This window comes from Pipistrellus hanaki, assembly GCF_964339955.1.
Source record: "Pipistrellus hanaki genome assembly, chromosome: 2".
Taxonomy (NCBI): Eukaryota; Metazoa; Chordata; class Mammalia; order Chiroptera; family Vespertilionidae; genus Pipistrellus; species Pipistrellus hanaki.
Genome location: NC_140504.1, coordinates 119,921,539 through 119,942,941, shown reverse-complemented (window position 1 = coordinate 119,942,941; position 21,403 = coordinate 119,921,539). Strand labels below are relative to the sequence as shown.

General features: G+C 48.5%; 1 protein-coding gene across 7 annotated transcripts in view; it reads left to right on the top strand.

The window, feature by feature from the left end:
• The window catches only part of TFAP2A (transcription factor AP-2 alpha), a gene marked incomplete at its 5' end in the record, with an annotated part of 28,329 nt that extends 8,570 nt beyond the window's left edge, over window positions 1–19,759 (top strand). For 2 of the 7 annotated variants that reach the window (XM_084872623.1, XM_084872624.1), the window contains 6 exons: window positions 6,354–6,788; window positions 9,867–9,918; window positions 11,973–12,204; window positions 14,040–14,158; window positions 16,088–16,229; window positions 18,109–19,759. In XM_084872623.1, coding sequence (XP_084728749.1) covers window positions 6,354–6,788; window positions 9,867–9,918; window positions 11,973–12,204; window positions 14,040–14,158; window positions 16,088–16,229; window positions 18,109–18,397 — 1,269 coding nt within the window. In that variant the 3' untranslated portion in view covers window positions 18,398–19,759. Of the gene's footprint in view, window positions 1–1,567; window positions 1,853–3,970; window positions 4,154–4,349; window positions 5,188–6,353; window positions 6,789–9,866; window positions 9,919–11,972; window positions 12,205–14,039; window positions 14,159–16,087; window positions 16,230–18,108 lie in introns of those variants that run through there. The other 5 variants (XM_084872627.1, XM_084872626.1, XM_084872622.1 and 2 more) reach the window with 5 other exon arrangements.
• Window positions 19,760–21,403: the final 1,644 nt, after the last annotated feature.

Genomic DNA, 21,403 nt, shown 5'->3' with positions numbered 1-21,403 from the left:
CCAGTTTAAATCTCCCCTCTAGCTCTAGTCTTCTTTCTAACTTTTTTGGGGGGCCTCTGGCCTGCTCTGCCTGTCTTGGGAAAGTTGCTGCCCTCCTCTGGAGGGAGAATTGCCCTTCTACAAGGCTTGTGGGAGGGTGTCCTCTCTCCTCTGCCTTCGCTCCACCTGTTAGAGAAAGCTCCGGTTTCCAACAGCCTCTACCCTACTTTGAGGACGCTGCTGAAATCTGGGAGGCTTAGGGGTTTTCAAGAAACAGGGCCAGAGGGAATCTGAGGTCGTGAGTAGAGCAGCTCTGAGGCGAGACCTACTGTTGTCAGGGAGTTTTCGGTATTCAAGTGGGAGAAAGACAGAAACTTTTTGTGTGTGGGGGGGCAAATGAGCAAGCTCAGCCAGAGAAATTAACTACTCTGTATTTTGAGTATCAGTCTGTTTTTTCTTTCTTCTTTAAAAATGTTGCTAAAACTGAAGGAAAAATAAATCCCTGGGGTGAGCAGGCCCCTGTGTGGAGGGGGAGAGCCTGGACTGGCCGGCCTGGCCGAGGGAATGGCTGCCCTGGCTCCGGTTCGGGGCAGCCGGGCACTGCGCCCCGAGCTCGCCCGCGTGGGTAATGCCACCAAATCATGCAGGAACTCTCCTTGCTTTAATTAAAAAGGGGGATCTTGGGAAAACTGGAGCAGATTAGCACAGCGAAGAGTTGGTTCCCAGCGACTTATTTTGATGCATGCAAGTGCACACATGTCAGTGTTTCGGCTCAACTCCAGAAGCTCCTGTGAGCCTCCCTAGGAGTTCGGTATCCCTGTCCACATCGCGCCTAGGAAACCCTCAGTCCAAACGCCACGTTGAGTTATCACTTGGCCCTAGCTTCATACAAACGAGAGGAAAATCACTTAACTCCTGGAGCTGTCAAGTGGCCTCTTCAGGGTACAATTTTTATTTTACACGCGGCAATTAAAGAATCGCAAACCCCAGCCGAGCGACGGAGGCCGTTCGGCGGCAAAACCTCCAACCTGGGGGAAAGCACCAAGCCCATAAAACTCCCAAACCTCTGTGGCCCGAGGTGGTGGTGGCTGCCCCGGCGGAGGCGATCTTTTCTTGGGCAAAAATCCTGGAGTCACTCCGCTGATCTTGGTTTGGTGGTTATATTTAATTGCGAAAAGGATAATTTCTAATAAAATCGGAGGGGGCCGGAAGGACAGCGCCGCCGTTATGGGCAGCAGAGGTGGGAAGAGGCGCGGAGAGCCTGGCTCGGCCTCTGCGCGGAGCCTGGCCTCGGCACCGGGCTTCTCCCTCCAGGAGGGGACGGAGTGTTGGACCCGGGAGGAATGGGGGGGGGGAAAGGGGGGGACGGGCAGGGGCGCGAGGCGGGGCTCGGGAGATTTCGGGGGCTCCATGGCGGGCGTGCACTCCAGGAGCCAGTTGGCGGCTCCCAGCGGCCTTTATACCTGGTTCGGAGGCAGAGAGTCCTGCCGGCAAGCAATTGGATTATTGTTGATATGCTAATGAGGCGATTAGGCTGCTGGTGAAGAGCTGGAAAAGGGAAAAGTTTCTACCATTAGAGGGAGATCTCCGAGCGCACACGGGAGCTCTTTCCCTTCTCGCCTCCTCCTCCTCACCCTCCTCCTCCTCCTCCTCCTCCTCGACCTCCTCCTCCCCCTTTCTGCCCTCCTCCTCCTCCTCCTCCTCCTCTTCTCCCTCCTCCTCCTCCTCCGCTCACCGTCACAGCCGGCACTTTGCGCTTACCCCGAGAGTAGCTGCACTTGGGTGCGAGGCAGAGAGGGGGCAAATCAGTTCACGCCGATCCATGAAAATGCTTTGGAAACTGACGGATAATATCAAGTACGAGGACTGCGAGGTAAGCGCGGCGCCGGCTCAGTTATCCCTGCGGCCTCAGGACCCTCCCGCGCCTCCTCCTCCGCAGCCAGCAGAGAAGCGCGGGTGGGACAAACTTTGCCCCGCGCAGCGCCCGCCGCTCCCATCCGCCCGAAGAACCCGGGGAGAGGTCGGAGCGGAGCCAGCGGACGCTCCCCTTTCCATCTCGCCCCTTCGAAGCCCGTGTCCCACTTCCCTCCCCCCCCCCCTTTTCTGGGCAACATTGTCTGTGCCTAAGACTAGCGAGAAGAGGGACAAGCACGGGGTTTTGAAGCAATTGCTGGCAGCAGGGCACGCGCCCGTGCACTCCGCGTGTCTCTAGCGAGGCTCTGGGAGCCTAAGTCACCAGGAAGAGAAAGGAAAGAGAAAACCCTTTACCTTCTTTAACTTCCTCTCTGATCCTGAATGTGCGTTTGCTTATTTATTTGCTTATGTATTCATCCCCCAGCCTTTTAAATCAAGGCTCGTTTCTCCGTGGAGAGGGGGCCGCACACCTCGCTTTAGGCCGGGTTGCATCTCCCGTTTAGCGGGTTCGGTTTGCGATCACCCCTCTCCCCCAAACTGCTGCGGGGCCCGCTCCAGGTACACTCTCTCTATTCAAGAAGTTCCGCGCTGCTTCTTTCTCTGAACCACTCGGTTGGCGCCTCCGTGGGGTGGGGGTGGAGGCGGCGCGGCGCGGAGTTTCCCGGCTCGCCGGTCCCCCCGCAGCTGTCCTCGCAGCCGCCCGTGTAACCGTGGGAATCCCGGCGGGGCAGCACGCGACCTCCGGTGCGCGGAGCCGGCGGGGCCGATGGAGCCCGTTAAAAGCCAGGATCCGAGAGCTCGGTTTCTTGGGGAGCAACCAGGGGACCCCCCCCCCAGCACTACCGTTCCGCCCGCGGGAGGCGCTGAGACCGGGCCAGGCGGCCTCCGCTCCCGCCGCCCTGACAGCCCCAGCCCAAAGGAGCCGATGAGTCACGGGAGGGGGAGGGGGCCGCGGCCGGAGATTACCTAAATAAATAGGTGGCAGTCCTGGCTTTTGCTCCCCCCCCCCCCCCTTTCCTTTCTTTCTTTTTGGTGTTTGGAGCTGGGAGTGTCCGCGCGGAGGCATGGAGGTCCGCGCGGGCGCGGGGGCAGGGGGCTTGTCTTCCCCCGACATCGGAACCTGGGTGTCTGTGAAGGTGGTGCCGCCCGCCTCCCTTCCCCTCCTATGTGCAGGCTATTTTAAATCTCTCTCCTCTCCCGGGCCCTTTCTTTCCGCTCTCCCCACCCCCTTGGGCACGGGTGACGTCCCTCCGAGACGGGCACTTCTCTGGGGCTCCGCGGCGCGGGGTGCAGACACCCCACATCAGACCAGCTACTTTGTTTTTCAGAACGGGGGGGGGGTGCCTTTTGCGAGCTAATGGGGTGAGACTCAGTCCTTAAGTCTCAGGGTGAACTGCCTCGGCCCGGGCTGTGGCCGGAGGCTCTGGCACTCACTTTCTCCGAGGCCAAAACGCCGCTCCGGGCGCTGAGCTCCGCGCGGCGCCGGGCGCCTGTGGGACCTCGGTGGGAGGCGAGGAACGTGCACCCCCAGAGAGAGACCCTGTGGGGGCGCGCGAATGTATGTGAGCGAGGCAAAAAAGGAAAAATAAAAGGATGAGGATCGAGACGGGGGAGAAAATAGAGTGAAGGCTGTTTCTACAACTTTGGCTGCAGCGGGCGGGTGCCGGAGCAGGGGTTTCGGGTTCCCGAGCCGGCTCCGGGCTGTCTCATTATGCCCGGGCTCTGCAGGGACACGCAGGAGGCGAGGTGCCGCTTGTTCTGACAGCCCGGAGGGCGGGCTGGCAGCGGCGGCCGCTCTGGGAGAGAACGAGCCCTGTCATGGGGGGGGGGGGGCGGTTAGGGAAAGGGGGGGGCCCGGGCGGGAGTCGCCCAGCCAGTCGGACGGGTTTGAGCCGGGAAGCTGCGTCCAGGCTGGGCAGCCCCGCGTCTCCGCGCACCCGGGGCCGCGTCCCGGTCCCCTCCCGGCCCCAGCCCCGGAGAGCCGAGGGCGGGGCGGCAGAGCGCACAGCCCCGGGTGTTGGAGAGAAGCACTGGCGGCAGCCGAGGCGAGGGTCAGTCCCGGGTGGGGCCCCGGGCCATGGAGCAGCGGCGTGGCAGCAGGCCTCCGAGTCCCGAGTCCCAGGCCCGGCTGCGGAGCAGAGGAGCTCGCGGCCGGAGAGGACGGGGAAGCGCCTCCGGTGCCCAGAGCCGGTTCAACACCACCCGGACACGGTCCCCCGTAGCTCCAGCCAGCGACGCGCGGCCCCCAAGATACCCCGAGGTCTGCTCGAGCCTTTTAGGTCCGATTGTCCTCACTCGCTTCCTTTCCCCCTTCCCCCTTCCCCTTCCCGGCGGCCTCCCCCTCCGCGCGCTCCGGCTCAGCCCCCTCCCCCTCCCGCTCCCCCGCCCTCCCTCCCTCCCTCCAGCCGGGCTCTCCCTCCTTCCCTCCCTCCCTCCCCTCTTCCCACTCCGGGCTCCTCTCTCTCGCCCACACTTTCTTTCTCACACACGCACGCAGACACATTCTCCCTCTCTCCGCACTCTCTCCCTCGGCCTCCCTCGCTCGCTCTTTCTCTTTCACTTTTGCATGCCCTGCCACCTTTTAAAATGTTGCCCCTTCCCTGTGATTCGCCAGACGCCGCGCCGCTGCCCCCCGCGCGCCCGCCCGCTCGCTCTCTCGCCCGCTTTTTGTCTCCCGCGCTCGCGCTCCCCGCCTCCGATTTGCCACACTGAGGCCGCCGTCAATGGACTGCATTGAGAGCCGGCCCCGGCGCGAGCTGCCTCTCCGCTTCACGCTCGATTTCCAGGCATTCTTCCCTTATTAAGTATTCGTGTAATATTAATAGTCATGAATATCTGCTATTAGGAGGCTCCAGGAACGCTGCCCGGCGCGGTTATTTAGAAGCTCAAGCGGAGCCGCCACTGAGAAAAGAGGGGAGACACGGATTAAGGAACACGCGCGCGCGGGCGCGCACACACACACACACACACACTTTTTTCTTTTGGGGGGCTTTTCGTTTTCTAAGGAACTTTGAATCACAGCCGATCACGGAAAGATAGAGACCGTGGGTTCGACCTGCTGAAGGCGCCGCTCGAATCGTGGTTCCAGTTCGGATGGACCGGAGCGGGGCTCCGGCGCTGGCGGGAGCGGCGGCGCGGTGACCGGAGCCGGGGTGGCGCCGGACTCCCGGCCTTTTGTGTGGGGCGCGCTCGGGCCGCGGGGCAGCCGGGCTCTCCGGGCTTGCTTGTTTTTTTCCGCCCTGACTCGTTACCCCAGACTCTTCGCAGATGTTAGTTCACAGTTTTTCAGCTATGGTGAGTCCCACCCCCACCCCCACCCCTGCTTCCTTAGGAATTCTGGTCCGGAAACCTGGTGTGGCGGAGCTGCGCGAGACCTCGGGCTGCCCGGCCAGGTTTCCATCAGGGCACCCCCTGCATCTGCATTTCCCTCTTTCGCTCTTTTCCACCCTCAAATTCCCGGTCCCTGCTCCGCATCTCCCGGCGCGCAGACCTACCTCGCCGCTCCTCCCCAAGGCGCGTTTCTCGCCTTGTTCATCTTTATTTCCTCGCGTCTCCACTTGTTCCTGAGATGTGCTCAACGTTTGATGCTAAATCCGTTTGCACACAAAAAGACGGAGCCCGATGTGCCCCTATCCTAGGGGGGCCCGGGGCCGAACCTCCGTGGGCTCGCATGCCCTGGAATCAACTCTGTTCACTTGTTTTGCAAGCGAATTTCAGTGGAGGAACAGAAAGTCAGGCGTTTCTTCTGCCTTTTGGGGCTGGGGTGGAAGGGGTGGGGGCCTCCGCCCCGGGGTGCACCTTCTCATTAAACCCCAGAGGGCTGAGTCTATTTTAAACATCGACTAGACGTCCCCTTCTCCCCATCCGTATGGCAAATCCACGCTGTGTGTGGAGAAAGGGGCTCCTAATTGAGGAAACGGGAAAGGCAGAGTCTTCCCCCACCCCAACCTGCAGCTAAAACCTTCTTTAAGCTGGTAATTTCAACGTGTACTTCGTTACAGCCCCACTACGAAATGTTCCTATTTAAATAGTCAGGGAATGCTAGTAGTCTTTGAACGTGTGTGGAACAAGGTAAACAACACAGTTCAAATGGTGTGTGTAGGGGGAGTACGGGGGGGGGGCGCTTCTACTGTTTAATATTTAGTAGGAATTTTAATTTTGCTTAAGGGAGGTTTCCCGCCGCAGCAGCTTATCTTGCTCCATTCCGGGAGGCCCTTTTCTACCCGTCCCCAGCGTGGAAAGAGCGAGCTGAGAGCCTCTTCCGCCCCACATTTGCACAGTCTATTTTCCTGCGTTTCTGGAAGGGCCCGCTTCACTTCTGTGGTGTTTCCCAAAAGGAACGACTTGGAGCTCGTTTCTGCGGCCTGGCCTGCCGAGGGGAAGGGGAATGGGTTCGGTGTGGACAGCTGTACCTCGACGCCTGACTTCTCGCTCTTCGCTCTCCTCTCGCCCTCTTCCAGGACCGTCACGACGGCACCAGCAACGGGACGGCGCGGTTGCCCCAGCTGGGCACTGTAGGTCAATCTCCCTACACGAGCGCCCCGCCGCTGTCCCACACCCCCAATGCCGACTTCCAGCCCCCCTACTTCCCCCCGCCCTACCAGCCTATCTACTCCCAGTCGCAAGATCCTTACTCCCACGTCAACGACCCCTACAGCCTGAACCCCCTGCACGCCCAGCCGCAGCCGCAGCACCCGGGCTGGCCCGGCCAGAGGCAGAGCCAGGAGTCTGGGCTCCTGCACACGCACCGGGGGCTGCCCCACCAGCTGTCGGGCCTGGATCCCCGCAGGGACTACCGGCGGCACGAGGACCTGCTGCACGGCCCGCACGGGCTGGGCTCCGGCCTCGGGGACCTCCCGCTCCACTCCTTACCTCACGCCATCGAGGACGTCCCGGTAAGAGGCCGCGCGGACGGCGCGGAGGGCGCGCAGCCCTGCCCCACTCGCGGAGAAGGGGCCGGGACGCACGGCCGGCGGGCCCGGGTTGTCCTCAGCGGTGTTTACTTTTTCAAAATTTCATTTTATTTTTGGGGGGACGGGCGCTTGAAGGACGGTCCACATAGGCAACCGAATTTAAAAATTAAAAATAAGTTGAGAGTTCTGCCCGTAGAACAATGGTTCCTGGAAATCCTTCAAACAATGCCAGCATTACCATTTCCACCGACACAAATAAATCAGATGGATGCCACGGTATCTTCCCCTCTCCACGACAGTAAACTGTTTCGATTGGGAGAGGATCTAATTCCACCTCTGAGTCTGGCGTTGGGATTTCTCCCTGTCCTGAAAAAAAGATGTCAAATTCAACCGAAAGAGCTCATTAAATGCCCTGGCAACTCATAAGGAAGTGTACAAGACATACTGAAAAATTATTTTTACTGGATTTTACAAGCACTAGTGATATCTGAAAGTTATGTGTATCCCCCTACCCTGATTAAGGAATAGTTAAGTAGCCAATCTGAGCAGAGGGACATTAAAATGCAGCCTTCTTCTCTTCCTAGGGGTGCTAAGTGCTGACCTCATAAATCATTAGCTGGGTTCCAAATGCCTATCAGAACCTGCTGCACCCCATATTAAATTAAATGTTCTGAAACTATTGAGCAACATTACTTGAGTTTTAATTCAGTTATCAATAAAGGTAGTTTAAAATGATCTCTTAATAAGCATGATATTAGCACATTTACTCTTTACAATGTAAACCAGCTATTGATAATTTGAAAATACTTTCTGAAATTAAATTTAAACCAGCATCTCTGCTTCAATCCTACATATTTATGGTTTCCTCACAACCTTCCTGAAATGGAATTAGAACAAGCCAATAATTTTATTAAAGCTGTAAAGGCTCTATTAATGCTGCTTTTCTTTGGAGAGGAAATGTATCTGGATGTGATTTTTGCTGAAATGCTATTTCAAATTACTGCATCAAATATTGCAGCAATATGTCCGTTGACAGTTTAATGATTACTGCATTAGATTGCAAAGAAAATGGTCAGATGAACTTACCTGCTTGCTTGGTGAATTTAAAACTTTAAGTTACATAGGAAAATAGAAAATTTATTACATCTTTCATTTAACTCGGTTAATCACTGAAATTTGTTGGTTAAATTTAGCAGCCTTGCATGGAAAGCAGAGAGTAGGACTTGATCCAATGTGGGGTTTAGTAAGCATTGTGTGTGTGTGTGTGTGTGCGTGTGTGTGTGTGTGTGTGTGTGTGTTGGAACATGTATTTAGAGGCAGATACTAAACAGTGTAGTTCTTGGGAAGGAAAATGAAAGGAGCAATAGTTAGAAAAGCACAATTAAAAAAAAAAGCCTGGAAGTTGTGATCATTTTACTTCTTCCCAAAGATTCTCCGAATCTTTTTCCTAGCCTGGTCTTTGGAAATATTAGAATTGCAAAATAATGTTGCAAGCTTTTGAGACTTCTGTGGATTAGAATTGCTCTACTTTGCAAAAATTCGAAAGTGGTTGGTGTGAATTCTTAACACCTATATAGTCCCTCTTTGTGGTGAAATTGGTCAGTAGGAGAAATTAACCTAAAGATCAAATGAAAACAAGGAAACACAGTTGCTGCTCTCCCCCTCCCTTCCCCACCTTTTAAGAAGAAAAAAAAAAATTCTTTCAAAGGAATTTGGGTCAGGAAAAGGGTTGTTTTCAATTTTCCCATTGCTGCAACAGTTAACCTTTAATAAGAATGACTGCTAAATATTTAAGAAAATCAAATCGATGGTGAAAATTATTTAATCATTAATATCTCAGTGGGGTTTTAAACTTAACAGTCTTCCCTGTATGGACAAGGTCTAGAAATAACACAAATAAAAGTATTATGCCACACTACATTTACTTTATGAGTTTAGGGTGCATGCATAAAGGGATCATATTTCCCCATATAGTTAAAACACAAGAACTGCAGCAGTACTCATTTCTGAACATTTCTCAATTTAATTATACTTAAATCCAGAAGCACTTTAGGCAAGTTACAAATGAGAGCATTGAGTATAATAAAACCTGTAATAAAGCAACTTAGTACCATCCACCCGGAATCATTGCGATCAGGCACAATTAACAGGAGCATAAATCCAAGACAGAATGGAAAATGTTTGAATCAGTATTATTGTTGGACAAAGACTAGAGAAGGAAGTAATAGTTTTTTAAATGGTAATGCCTGTGTTTGGTAACGATTGCGAAATCTTCTATCTCAGCAGCCCTGGTGCTAATTTGTAAACACAGCCAGACATTATATTGCCTGTCAGTTTCTGCATTAGAAAACATGATTTCATTTTACTTTCTAATCACGTTTTGACTCTGGCACACACATATACCCATCCATCTGCAAAAAAAGGAAAACCCCACCCCAATCTGCTGTTGGACAACAGAAACAATCTCAAACGTTTTTGTGTTTGTTTTTAAAAATAATTTCTATTCCTATATCCAATTTAGGCAGTAGTCCTTTTTTCAAAAAAGACAACACAAATTATTTTTTCATAGGTGAAGATGTGTGTATACATTTGATGTTTATCACACTACCTAAAGCGTTTCCAGCACACCTGTCCTGCCTGTCATTTCTATTGTGTTTCTCTGGCTTTTGCTGCTGAGCCCTGAATCACTAAAAGTCCGAAGCCACTGAGGCGCCAAAGTAATGCTAGGTGCATTTTAAAAGGTTGGACTGATTGTGAAAAAGATTAGGTGCTCCAAAACTTGATTTTAATTTCCAAAGAAAGTTTTATTCCCAACCCCCACTTCTTTCAAACTCAAATTATTTGCGGGAGGAGGAGAAATTGGCCGTGGGTGTGCAGTGAAACCTCTTGAGTTGCAAAGCCCCAGATTCCAATAAGCCAAGATGAGATGTTTATATATAAATGTCACTATAAGGGGGGAATTTTGATTCTACACCTTCCCCTCCCCCCAGCTTGCACGGAATATTCATTTCCTTTTGTTTTGATTATACACTTACATCCATGTGTATCCTTTTGTTGCAGCATGTAGAAGACCCGGGTATTAACATCCCAGATCAAACTGTAATTAAGAAAGGTAAGCCATTTCCTTTTGCATTCCAAGCATGTCCTTACAGGCATGGTGCTATTTAAAAGAACTTGCAGAGCTGTATTTATTTTTTTCAAATACGATTTTCCTAAAGGCTCAGAATTAGCAAACATAGAACAGCAATGCTTGAATGATCGGCTTTCAGTAGGTTAGCAATGGCAACAGGCTAGCTTTGTTCTGATTCATGATTTAATTTAGTTTAATGATATCTGGACAAACACATAAAATGTGTAATAGTTTAACTGATTTGAAATGGCATTTCAATTTTGAAATGTTTTAATAGTTTATTTAATTGTGTGAGTGGCCAGGAGTGTTAAAAAGTGATATGCTAAAACAGTGCAAATAATTTACTATTGATATAAGGGCAGATGATAAAAAGACATCGCATTCCTTAGCAGAGGGGGGGAAAACCTTCATTGTTTTTCAATCCAATTTCTCATTAGCTCTTTAAGAGTTTTTAAACTTTGTGAATTAGGTTAACAAAAATTTGGCTTTTGGTAAAAAATTAGCATCTTGAAGATGTCAGGATTCTTAGCATAATTGTTCATAGCAAAAAAAAAAAAAGTTTAAAAGTGACCAGTGATTTGGATGGATTTGTAATTTGTATTGTATTTAGTGAGTAGAAATAAAGTTTAAATGTTTTCTCAGCAGCTTTTTTGTTGTTGTTATGGTGGCAATGTTACATTTCAGGATTCTAGGCACCACCAGAGGCCGATGCTATATAACTGTTCTCATTTCATTTCTAACCCCAATCAGCTTGTTAGCTAGTTTAGAGTTTCATTTTTGCATCTGTGAAGTCTTTGTCACATCAAATTAGATGTGCAAGGGATAAATCTTAAGAGATGCTCTTTCCAAGTCGACACGATAATTGGCTCTTTTATTAGTAATCTCTCAAGAGTTCGTTTAACTCCTATTGTCTCTATTAGCCTCCCCAGAGCTATTAATGTCACAAGTGATCTATCCAAAACTAGAGCCCCCCACCTCTCCATACATCTAGAATATCCCATTAAAGAGGGAGGAGTTAAGGCAATGAGAATGTATACATATTATTATATATGTCTCCAAGTGGAATTTTAAAAATACAAATACATACTATGTTTAAATGGTTATGAATGCATCCGAATTATATTGGTGTCAAGAAATGTAACGTTAGTACACTTTCTGCTGGACTTGAAATTCTTTTCTAACTATGATGGGTCCAACAATGAAGAGCTAAAGAATTTAACTAGTAATATATCCTCCCTGCCTTCCCAACGAGGACGCTTAAGCAGGGGGCTTTTAACTATTAGCTCAACAGAAGTATTCTGTGCTAGGCCTGTTTATCCTTCCTTCTAGCAAAAAACGGGGCTTGGAATGGCTCTTCAAAACTCGAGTCTTTCTCAAAACTAAACATAGGAAAGGGCCTATTTCTCAAAAGGATGGGGCACGTGTTGTGTGTCAACAGACGGCTTCCCAGATTGGTGCCTTAACCGAAAATGCTCATTTACAGGCTGATTTGCCAGCTAAACTCTGGGCTGACTTTAATTGCAGGTTTATGAAGCAACTTCCCCCCCCCCCCGGGTTCCCCCCAACACTAAACCCCTCATTTCCACAAAACTCCAAAGGACACATAGTTTTTGCTTGCTCTTGGTTTGCAAACGTAACGCCCTCCCCTGCACCCCAAGCCCGTGCTGGAGCATCTTGTCTGGGGCCCACTGTCCTCTGGAGGCTTGAGAGCTCAGCGGCTCACAATTGCACCACCCTCTCCAGGCAGCACCCCGAGGCTAAGAGGAAAGGGTCCGGGCAGAAGCACAGGCCTGGCTGGCGGGCAGGGTGGGGGCAGCTCCAGGCCGGGGGGGTGCGGCGCGCCGAGGAGAAGCCTTGATCTCAGGTCGGAGTAGGGCGGGAGGTGGGGAAGGAGCCATGGAGTTTTCAGAGCTGGAAGAAAAGGGGGGTTGCCGCGCGAGCCTGGGCGCCTGCCCCGGCCGGGGAGGAGCGTCTGTCCGGCTGCCCTGGGGCGGGGTCCGCGGCTCCCACACACGGCCTCCGGTCTGTCTCCGCAGGCCCCGTGTCCCTGTCCAAGTCCAACAGCAACGCCGTCTCCGCCATCCCCATTAACAAGGACAACCTCTTCGGTGGCGTCGTGAACCCCAACGAGGTCTTCTGTTCGGTTCCGGGTCGCCTCTCGCTCCTCAGCTCCACCTCGAAGTACAAGGTCACGGTGGCGGAAGTACAGCGGCGCCTCTCACCGCCCGAGTGTCTCAACGCCTCGCTGCTGGGCGGAGTGCTGCGGAGGTGAGGCCCGCGCGGCCCGACCTCCCCGCCCGCGGCCCGGGCCGCACTGCGCCTGCGCCTGCGCCGGGCCGCGACGCAGCCGGACCCCGCGCCGCGGCCCTCCCTTCGCGGGAAAGGAAAGGGGCGGGGCGAAGGCGTGTTGCGGAGTGGGCGGGGCTGGGGCGGGGCGCGCCCGCCTCCTCCGCCCCTCCCCTCGCGGGGGCGGGGCCTGGCGCGCGGCCCGGTAGTGGCGGCGGCGCGCTCGCTGGGCCCTCCGGCCCCTCCCTCCCCGCCCGGCGCGCACGCGCAGCTCGCTCCGTCGCGAGCTCAGTCCCGGCTGCGGCAGCCGCGGGGCGCCGTGCAGCCGCCTTTTACCTCCACGCGCGCACCTTGCCGGCCCTGGAAAACTTGCTCTCGGGCTCCTCACTTTTCTTCACCTCCGTGTAGGGTCTCCGGCGGGTAGCCCGATGTTCCTAGCATAGAATTTTAAGTAGGAGACAGTTGCTTTCTCTCGAGTCAGCAAGCCACGCCCGCCGGTCATTACCACCTCCGCCCCGAGGTGACTCCCGGTGCTCAAGGCACTTGCATTCATGGTTGCGATGTATGGCGGCGCCGATGTGTGCCAGGCAGCATGCAAGGCACGTTTAAGTGCATTAGGCGCAGTCACTACCGACGGATACACGTTCCATACGTGGCCTCACCCCCGCGAGGTCGGAATGATTCGTTTCGTAGATAAAATTGTATAAGCGGCAGCGAGGTGAACCATCTTCCCTCAGGGCAGGTTCCTCCCTCCTGGGGGCTTTCTTCTAGGGTCCCACCCGATAGAGGGTCTTGGATTGAGCTTTCCCAGATAAATACTTTCTTCCTTTTTTTTTTTTTTTTTTTTTTTTTTTTTTTTTTAAATAAGAAGTAGACAAAAAGTTTATCCTTTTGATACTCATTTACCTACCTATGAGACTTTTGGTTCTGCTCTGATAGGTATATCCCATTCAAAGCCTATAAAACCATTCTTGGAAGGTTTTAACATCAGCTATTTTAATCTTTTCTTCCTCCTTCACCGTCATTTGGCTGTCCCTTTGTAATCTTTCACTGTCACAGATCTGAATCCGCCCTCTGCCTTTTCCTCCCCTTCCCCCACCCCCAATATTGGAGACTGTTTACCTAGGGGAGTATAATCTAATCCACACAATTAAAGAGCACTTGAGTAGGGAATAAAATCTGAAATTAATTAATTTGCTGTTTTATTTAAACAATTTATCTTAACCACTTTCTGATTATGGAAGTCTATTTAGACATCTATTTAGAACTGCCTCCATTGTCTTGAAATCAGGGAAATTTTTAAAGGCCGATATCAGCTTTTGACATTTCCAGTTAGGCTGGTGACATGGCCTGTAAACAGTTGGTGAAATGAATTCCCCGTTGGGGCTAAAGCCAGAGCAAGCAACGTGAGAGTGATGATAACTTTGGTTACTCTGAACAACCTAACAGCAGATCTTACAAAGACAACTTAAAGACCCCATTGGGGTTTATGTGATTGTAACAACAGGGAAAATATACAGTGACCAGTTGAACTAAAAAGTACCTTAAACCCTAGAGGTGAGAGCTGTTTTTGTTTGTGGTTCTTTAGAGAGCTGGGGAATCAAAACTGTCTAACCTGCCACAATAATTGCAATAATAACTGAATACAGAAGATGCTTTACAGTTTAATAAGCATTTGTCTCCATTTCTTCCTAGATTTCCCTCCCTTAAATATCTCCGGCTGTGATTCTTAATTTTAGGAAGTTGTCAAAATTACTATAATATGATGCAGATCAACCCAATGTTTTCTAAATCGCTTTCCTATATTCGTGAAACAGGGCGAAGTCTAAAAATGGAGGAAGATCTTTACGAGAAAAGTTGGACAAAATAGGATTGAATCTGCCAGCAGGGAGACGCAAAGCTGCCAATGTCACCCTGCTCACATCACTAGTGGAGGGTAAGCGAGTCTACTTGCGAACAAGAGGGAAGCTTCTTCTGAGAAAATGGGTGATACTTAGTGGCCAGATGTTTGGTTGTATTTTGTGACAATTGGGCAGTTTCCTTTTTTTCCAGAGTATGTAGCAGGAAGTGAATGAAATTCTTGCATGTCAAAACACTATTTGCATTTATTCCTATCCTCCTTTCCTCTTCCCCTCTGCCACAAAATCACACCTCCCTAGCCCAATTCTGACCTAAACAATGTGAAAATTAAAGAACTGCATATTCTCCAAGTTCCTGTCTCCCTTATAGAGCTCAGCAGTAAATCACTTAAGGTATTCTGACATCTGCATTTGAGAAATGCGTGACCATTACTTCCTGAATTAATTTGGGAATCTTTGACCTGCATCCTGATTTAAGACCATCCTGAAAGCTCAGGGTAATATACCCTTTTAGTTTTTGTTTTCCAAACATATGCTCCCTTATCTCTCCTTTAATTGTGCTTCTTTACTTGGAAGGGAAGAAAAGTGAGTGATTTTAGACTTTGAACTGCTTTGGATATAAAAAGAAATAAGAAAGATGAGCACTGCAAAAAGTTTCTCCTGGCAGTTTTAAACACGCACACATGCATGCATGCACACACACACACACAACACACACATGCATGCTTCCAAACCCCTCAAAAACAAAAGCCAACCCCATCCTCACTCCCTGCTCTAAGATGCACTGTCACCAGAGTCTTCTCAGATTCCTGCTTCCTCTAGATTCCTGTTAAGTTTTTCTGACACCAAATTGGCTTAAGTTGAGTGTGTTGGAATAAATATATAGCTCTCTTGCATTTTCCTTTGTGTTCTGCTGGAAATGCCTTCTGGCTATAGGGGAAAGGACACTTAAGTTATCAGGCAGATTTCAAAACTGCCACTTATATTTGCAGAAGGCATTTTATCTTATTTGCATTTTCTATTTGAGGAGGTATAATACAGTTGAATTCAACTTCTAGCTGTGTAAATAACTAAAAATGTTTAAAACTGTAAATTTGAGGAGAAACCCTATGACCCATTTGAAAATGGTGTCAAAGATGACAATAATATAACTGCTAAATAATAAGCATTTGTTCAGTGCCAGAAACTATCTACAGTAGCACTGTGTTCATGCTATTAAAAATAATAGCAATACATAGAAAATGCACTATCCATACTCCAAAAGACCTATATGAAAGAAAAAAAGTAGTTATGAGTTCGGGTGCAGTGTGAGAGTATGTGTGGGTTTTGGGCTTGGGCCCTGTAGCAGGGAGGCAGTTTCTGGAGAACTGTTATTGTTTGTGATCCGCTCCATTTTATGGAAACAAGCTCTGCGGAGAGGGCTTTGATGCTCTAATTGGCGCATGCGTTCTTCCGGAGCTGGAGCTAATGGCAGGAAGCCCTGCAGTAAAAACCAACTGGTTCAGGAAATTAAAACCAAAGATTCGAAAATCAACAACACAGACAGACTCAGTGGAGTGACCCTCAAATCCTCTTGGTTAATCGGTTTGGATGAACAGATAATTATATGCGATCAAGTTAAAATGTAAACCTTTAGTTGTTACCTTGCAGAAAAGCTCAAGGAGTAATTATGCATACCATTTATGAATGCGTGGATAGGTGTGAGATTGGAATACAAGAGACATTTTAAAAGAGAAGTTGGGAAAGTGTTATCAGGGTGGGGATGAGGGTAGTGGATGAGATTTACATTTTCAAATCATCTTGGCCTTCTAGGGTAAGTGGCCATTTTCCTGATAACTACATCCACCAGATTCTACAGAGAAGGAAATAAAATGCCTGAAATGAGAAAACAAGTATTTTGTGTTTCCTTCAACATCTGGTTTAAGAAAATAAGGGAGTTGGGAGGAAGTTTTGATCCCAGCTCTACATTCTCTTGCACTCGCCTCCCTCCTCTCACCTCTTGCCAGGAGAAGCCGTCCACCTAGCCAGGGACTTTGGGTACGTGTGTGAAACCGAATTTCCTGCCAAAGCAGTAGCTGAATTTCTCAACCGACAACATTCCGATCCCAATGAGCAAGTGACAAGAAAAAACATGCTCCTGGCTACAAAGTAAGGCGCTTACCTCTTCAGGGTCTCTGTGTCTCATTGTGAAGAGAAACAAAAATCAAATTTGCTCTCACTTTTCTCTTTTCCTTTTGTGTTAGTCAGCTTTGTTGTTGTAAATATTGATAAACACAATCTGATAAATCATAATCTATTTTAAAGGGATATAAAAAGAATTTAAAGAGATACAAGTAGAATTGTTCTGTGTATTTTGTCTCACCTTCCCATCAGAAACAATTGATGCGTTTTTGGGTGGGGGGATTGTAGGGATTTGATAGAAGTTGAATGTGGATTTGTGACTATGCTGTTTCATAAGACCAGAATCAAGTCATCAAAGGAGTAAACAAGCTTGTCTATATCAGTTTCTTTCTCTTGCCCAAGTCAGTTTTTGTTTTCTAACCCTTAGTTGTTAATCCAAAGGCAAGGAGTGGGGGGATTGTAGGGATTTGATAGAAGTTGAATGTGGATTTGTGACTATGCTGTTTCAGAAGACCAGAATCAAGTCATAAAAGGAGTAAACAAGCTTGTCTATATCAGTTTCTTTCTCTTGCCCAAGTCAGTTTTTGTTTTCTAACCCTTAGTTGTTAATCCAAAGGCAAGGAGTTAAGTAGTGGCCTGCAAAATGTGCAAACCAGAAGTTGTCCTAGTTTCACCTCTAATCCCAATCCTATTTCTTGCTTCCTTTCTTCTAGAAAGTCACACACACACACACACACACACCCCACAAGTGTTAGCCCACAGGCAAGCTATCAAGTAGGTTTCAAAATGGCCCCAAGTTAAATTCCCATGGGTGCTTGGGTAGAATAGGCTTCTCCTGGTGGCATGTGAAAAGAAAATGACTATCTTGGTATGTTTTCTGGACATTAAAAGGCTTGTTTGGAAGCCTTTAATTATCAAAGTCCATATCAGAGGAGGGCATGGAACCAGAGGGCAGAGGCTGAGGCCTCAGGCAGAGCAGTGTTTGGCCTGGGGACATCATCAGCCCTGGGGAAAGCAGCCTGCCAGTGCTCCCCCTTCTCCTCTCTCCCTTCCCCCACCCAACCCATCCCCAAGGCCCAGCTGATCCTTGTTTCCCACATTCAGAGACAGGGTTTCCAATGTGCAGGCCTCATCTTCCTGTATTTCAATTTTTTCTCTTTCTTTAGGTTTGAAGCATGCCCATATTCACAATTTCCCTAGAGAGTTTTATTTTATTTTGATGTATGAGGAAAGACATGGAATAGGAAACTGAAATAACTGTTTCTTCTTCTCCAAACCACTCTACCCCAAAGTCATGGGTTTTTCATGCCCTCCCCCACTTTTAAAGGTAAAATAATCCCAAGAAAAGTTTTGCCTTTCTGTTCACATGCAACTGATTAGAAGGTGAATGAATGGAGATTTCATCCCACAGGCTGCTGCTGGGGTCTCTCTAGAAGACCAGAGAAGAGGGTCTCTATAATATTTTCAACAGGACAGCGGATGACCGCATGCTGTTGGCAATTGAAGAGAGACTTATGTTTGACTCCTTGTCCCTCTTACTGTCCTTTGTTCTCTTCTCACGTGTGAAATGTTTTCCAGTGACTAGGATGTTTGGTGTGAGCAAGAGAGGAGGGGGTTAGAAGTTTGGTATAGCTGAGAGGCGGGTGGGGGAGGTGGGGAAGAGAGTCAGAGACTGAACACATTAGTGGAAATATTTAAAGAAGGAGCGGCGATGTTTTAGTGGACACTGTGGGTCTTCCAGCATGTGGCCACTGTAGTTCTGTCTCTAGGGCTGGGGTCTTGGGTCAGGTCAGAGTCTGCTGGATCCCGGCAGAGGTAAGTGTAGGGAGAAAGGTTATCTTTGCTGCTGGTGCTGCCCCAGGGGAGTTTCATGTCTCCCTCTCTCTCTGCTTCTCTTGTGCTGCAGACAGATATGCAAAGAGTTCACCGACCTGCTGGCCCAGGACCGATCTCCTCTGGGGAACTCGCGGCCCAACCCCATCCTGGAGCCCGGCATCCAGAGCTGCTTGACCCACTTCAACCTCATCTCCCACGGCTTCGGCAGCCCGGCGGTGTGCGCCGCGGTCACGGCCCTGCAGAACTATCTCACCGAGGCCCTCAAGGCCATGGACAAAATGTACCTCAGCAACAACCCCAACAGCCACACGGACAACAGCGCCAAAAGTAGTGACAAAGAGGAGAAACACAGAAAGTGAGGCTCCTCCCGCCCAGCCCCTCCCAGGCCTCAGCAGCCCCTCCCCCAAGCGCCCACCCACTCCGTCTTTTCCGCACCAACCACCCCGGGCAGGTGACAGCTCCGGGATCAGCACCCCCCACTGCTGCTACTGCTGCTGCTGCCGCCGCCGCCGCCTTCAATCCTCCGTCTGGGAGTCCGGGGACTGCTCTGCACTGTCAGTGGGCAGCCCCTGCTGACTCAGGCCCTGCCTCAACTTCCCCGATCAGCATCAACCCTTTGCCCTCATGTGGAGCCTAAGAACAGAACAGGCCGTGAAGCCAGCAAAGAAAAGTTCTGTCGGAGTTTGTGAACTTTTTTTTTTTTAAATAAGTAAAAACCCCACACATCAACAATGGCAACAACAACAAAAACTTAAAACTTTTTTTTCTAAAAAAAGAACGTAAAAATTTAAAAAAATTATATGAGCTTCATGGGACTGCATCACCACCTTCTCTTACATACTTCAGTACAGATTGTAGCCATACTTAAATAAGGCAAACGGATAATGACATTTTTATCAGTATTGTGAATAAACTTGAACACAAATACACGAAGTTCCATGTCATGTCTCAGTTGTAGAAGTTTTTCCTCTCCAAGGTAAAGAGACCAACTTGAACTTTCTCTGGCAACACGATTCAGTTATATAAGGGAATCAGTGTTCATGTCTCTGTATATATTTATTTATGTGTAATTTAATGGGAAGTGTAAATATGGTGAGTCTGTTTTAAGCCCTTTTTTTTTTATTTATCTGGTGATCTCGTTTACCTCTTGTTTAGTGGGTTTTGAATCTTCCCTATTAGTTCTTCATGTGGTTCATGGTACTTATTTAGAAATTCAAGGTTTGGGGGGGATTCCTTTTTCCTCTGGGATTCATGAATTTAGCATGTTAAAGATGACAATGAAACAGCTGAACAAATAAACAAGTAAAGTAAAAATTTTATATACAATTAGAATTACATTTAGCTTTTCGTTGAACGGAAAGAAAAATTGATATTGGACCTGGGAAAGATTTTTAAACTTGAGTGGTTTCATAACCCTTCTATGTATTATGGGGAGGGGGGGAAAGTTAATTTTATTCCACCATCCTCCCTTAAAAGCATCATTTGAGCAATAAATGAGTATTGTCTTTAAGCCAAGGGTTAGGGATTTTTTTCCTCTCTTTCTCTCTTTTTGTTCAAAGAACTTCAAACATTTGGGACCACCTGGTATTCTGTGTTTTCACTGGCCATTTTGGAAACAGTTCTAGTTGTATTGTATTGAGTTGTGCTGGCAGTAGTTTCCATGCCTGTCAATGTATCATAGTCCTTTGTTGCCCAGATAAATAAATATTTGATACGCTTTATGTCGATTTTTTTTTATTCAGTGGCTGTCTTTACCCAGGCGTATTTTTGTTCTTGGCAGTATTTTTTATTCAGTATGGTTACAGTAATTGAGTTTAACTCTCCCTTGGCAATTGCTCCTTGCAATAAGCAGCTGAACCCATTGTTTCCCTCAAGTATAATAAAAACTTACTTTCAACTTGGAGTTCAGAGCAGGGTATCATTTAGATATTCCACTGAGTCTGTATCCAGACAAATGACACAATAAAACCCAATGTATTCTTTTGGATAAAAGATTGTTTGTACTGCTAAAGAAATGACACACTATCTTTTCCTTACTAGAAACATTAATTTTATTATTAAAAATAAACTTTTATTTATGTTGATCCTTTAGGTTTTTATTTGTGTTTTGGAAACCAAAATATAAAATCTTCATAACCAAACATTAAGGATGACAAGGAAGATGGAGAATAGAAGACACCTGTCTCGCCCTCACCCTCGCCCTCCCCCCCTCCCCCCACACACACACCCCTAACTACCTTGGAGTCTGTCTCAAAATAACTGAAATTTAAATTGTTACTTCATTAGCACAAAGGAACCACCACTTCAACCTTCACTTGCTAGCTCAGGCTTCTCGGAGGCTAAGACATGTAAATGAGCTAAAACTAGCTCTAGTTTTCTGGGAGGAGAAAGGAATAGTGGCAGAAATGAACAGGAGGCAGAGAAAAAGATGGCAAACTGTCTCCCATTTATTTTAATATTTTATTTAGAGATAAATTTCTTCCTATGCTGTTCTTAGTAGCTCTTGTGGGAGCAGAGGGGGGTGGGAAATTATGTTGATTTCCAGAATCATTTCTGCCTGCTTCTAAAGCCGACCCACCCCTTTCCATCACCACAGGGCTCCTCCTAGAACCTTTCAGAAATAGAAAATGTTCTCGGAGGCCGGGCGGAGAGGATGGGGGAGGGCCTCTGCAGACTTCTGTCTGTCTTCTACAACAACAGGACTCTGTGCTTAGCTCTTACAGAGGAAGGACTTCCTGTGCATAAAAATGGTGAATTCAGAGCTTTTAAAACTGATTTGGAAAGTCTGCTTTGGAAGTGAGGAGGATTTTTTAATGATTTTTCAGAAGAAAATGGAGGTAGATAACTGGAAGGTTTATAGGAAAAGTCATAGACAAAGTGTCTAGGTGGAGGTGTGATCTACATACTGGAGGAGATTTAACGTTTGTTCGTCTGGTTTGGCATGCCGAAGGACTGGGGAAGCAGCATTAGGCAGTGTCCATTTTGCAGGCTTTTGCTTTCTAATCTCCTTACGGAAGGCAGTGCAAAATCAATCCCGACAGACGAATGGGAGTTGGTGGAGTCTAAATTCTATTTCCCAAAGCCAGAGAATTTATAATAATGGTGGAGTGTTGTTTTTTTCTTTAAAAAAAAAAATTCAAATGGAGAGTGTATCCTCAGAACGCAAGGCGGCAATTGTTTTTTAAAGCGGTTATTTATTATTTCCTAGAGAGACTGGTTAACTGTAACGTAGATGTAACAAAATAATGAGGCGAATGAACCCTAACTGTACATACTCTTGACAGAAATGAAATGCACACAGCATCATAGCAGGTGAAGTGAAGCATTGTCTATCAGGGCTGTTTTTCTTGGCTGCATCTCAGATT